This window comes from Embiotoca jacksoni, unplaced genomic scaffold, assembly GCF_022577435.1.
Source record: "Embiotoca jacksoni isolate LCO1_2020_lvr unplaced genomic scaffold, fEmbJac1.0.p SCAF_84, whole genome shotgun sequence".
In the NCBI taxonomy this organism is placed as follows: Eukaryota; Metazoa; Chordata; class Actinopteri; family Embiotocidae; genus Embiotoca; species Embiotoca jacksoni.
The window spans coordinates 893,475-896,390 of record NW_027185441.1 but is presented as its reverse complement, the minus strand read 5'-3'; the positions used below and the strand labels follow the sequence as shown (position 1 = coordinate 896,390).

The window sequence follows — 2,916 nt, the reverse complement described above, 5'->3', positions numbered from 1 at the left end:
ATATAATATAATATAGTATAATATAATATAATATAGTATAATATAATATAATATAATATAATATAATATAATATAGTATAATATAATATAATATAGTATAATATAATATAATATAGTATAATATAATATAGTATAATATAATATAGTATAATATAATATAATATAGTATAATATAATATAATATAGTATAATATAATATAATATAGTATAATATAATATAGTATAATATAATATAGTATAATATAATATAATATAGTATAATATAATATAATATAGTATAATATAATATAATATAATATAATATAATATAGTATAATATAATATAGTATAATATAATATAATATAATATAATATAATATAATATAGTATAATATAATATAGTATAATATAATATAGTATAATATAATATAATATAGTATAATATAATATAATATAGTATAATATAATATAGTATAATATAATATAGTATAATATAATATAATATAATATAATATAATATAATATAGTATAATATAATATAGTATAATATAATATAGTATAATATAATATAATATAGTATAATATAATATAATATAATATAGTATAATATAATATAATATAATATAGTATAATATAATATAATATAGTATAATATAGTATAATATAATATAATATAATAGTTCACCATTGACTCTTTGGCCTTGGAAGTAACGATGAGTTACATCTGTAGTGAAGCTAGCTAGCTGCCCTTTAAACCGTCTTTACACTTTGGTCTTTGTGTTTCATCTTTTAGGGTTTTTGAGTCTTGATTTTTTTTTTATCCAAAATTACATTTACACAGTCTGAATACTTCCTGAATCAACTTTCACAAACACAAAGATGGAGCTCAGCGGTGACCGTTAGCTACGTCAATAATAAACACGAGCGTTCCCAAAATGTTGAACTCTGACGTTGCAAAAGTAAAGTTTGGTTGTTGGGCAGCTCAGCGACGGGTCACATCCCGGCAGCGTATCCACACCAAAGACCAAAGACCACCAAGGACGCGGTCAAGACAACAGCTGATTATCTTCGTAGTAACACCGATATATTTGAAAACCCTCCGAACACACTCGACGCACGTTAAAGACTCGCGGCCTCGTCGCGGCTTCTTTAAACGTCGTGTCCTTGGTGTCCTTTTTTAAAAATGCAAACAATCTAAGACATAAAAACAACTTTGTCTAAAAAAGAAGGTATAAAGCTGATACCAGAGACATTCAGTCTGTCCTCTCAAAGTAAAAACAAGCATCATTTGCATAAATAAAAGCTCGGGGGATTATGAATGTTGGGCTCGATGACGATGTCGGCGTCGACAGAGATAATGTCGGTTACATCGTAGAGTTGCATTTTTTGAGGTAACTTCATCGTGGGAGTAAAAGGCGGCGGAGCGGCGCTCGTCTCCGTGGAGACGCCGCACAAACATGCATCGGACAGAAGTGAACATGGAGATAGAGGTGTTCGTGTGTTCGTCCCTTTTTGTTCGCATCATTCAAGTTTAAAAATAATAATAATAATAATAAATCGCTAGAATAAAAGCGTCGGTAATACTGGATGTTTTTTTACGATACAGTCTGTGTACCGGCGATGTTCTTCTTCTTCCTCCTCTTCTTCTTCCTCTTCTTCTTCCTCTTCCTCTTCCTCTTCCTCTTCTTCTTCTTCTTCTTCTTCCTCTTCTTCTTCTTCTTCTTCTTCTTCCTCTTCCTCTTCTTCCTCTTCTTCCTCCTCTTCCTCTTCTTCTTCCTCTTCTTCCCGGCGGCGGCGGCGGGCCGGTCAGGGGAGCAGCTGCTGCAGCTCCGAGTCGTCCAGCTCGTTGACGGCGACGATGTGGTCCAGATGTTGCAGGTAGCGCTCCGGGTCACGCATGAAGTGCGGGATTCTGGTCCTCGGGAGCGTTGCCAGAAGTCGCAGCTTCTCCACGTCTTCGTAAGACACCTGCGAAGGAATAAGAAGACAGAAAAGGGAAGTCAATGCCAAGGTGCCTTTCAAGTGTAATAAGCGCCGAGGGCCACTAGGGGCTGGCTTCATTACACTCCCATTAACATCCCTCCCTGGCTCGTCCAAATATGGTCACTTCTGGACCCCAAAAAAACAAGATGGCGACGGCTGAAAAGCCCTCGAAACATAAGTTCACGGGCTGATGGGTAAAACCCTGAAACTAAAACCGTTTCATGAGTGTCTGACCGGCGGAAGGAGAAGTAGTTCCCATCAGTAGGGTTTTTATTTAGACTACTTCCTGGTGGTGGTGTTTTTACTTCCTACACTTTCTTCCCAGAATAGTAAATTAATACATCAATCTTTTAAGGAGAATCTATTTTACAGCAGAAGAGTTGATATCAGAAGTTCTATCATTTTGTTTCAGAGAATTACAGATACAAAATTTTCAAGACAGAAATATTCATCAGAAAATCAGAAAATAATCAACAGATTAACGGTACAGAAAACACCGTCAGCTGAACTCCACCTGGACAAAGGTCAAAGGTCAAGTTCAGAAGTGTATCAACGGACCTGAACTGGATCAATATGAGCAGAGGTGTTATTTTCTCTTACCTCAGACGTCCTGCAGGGGGCAGAAGCTGCTCATATATCACATCTGTTTCATCTGGAAGAACATCTGTTTGATTTGATCTGGTCTGATTCATCATTCTTACACAGCAGGTAGAACTTCCTGTTGACACTCACCTTCCCCAAAGACGTCAACATCTTGAAGTCGATGTTCCGTCGGTGGCGAAGAATCCGCAAGATCCCGTCCAGATAAACCTGATCTTTACTGAAGCAGCCTGAGACGGGAGGAACACCACGAACAGGGACGTTGAGATAGAACCATGAATGCTGTCACACAGAAAAATAGTGTCTCTTTGTGTCTCTGTGTCTCTCTCTGTGTGTCTCTCTGTGTGTGTCTCT

General features: G+C 35.7%; 1 protein-coding gene across 1 annotated transcript in view; it reads right to left on the bottom strand.

Annotated features, from left to right (window-relative positions):
• Positions 1-1,755: 1,755 nt before the first annotated feature.
• kiaa0895l overlaps positions 1,756-2,916 on the bottom strand; it is an 11,062-nt gene continuing 9,901 nt past the window's right edge. The window contains 2 exon segments of the mRNA XM_069139629.1: positions 1,756-1,947; positions 2,695-2,792. Of these exon segments, the coding sequence (XP_068995730.1) occupies positions 1,786-1,947; positions 2,695-2,792 (260 nt within the window). The 3' untranslated portion in view covers positions 1,756-1,785.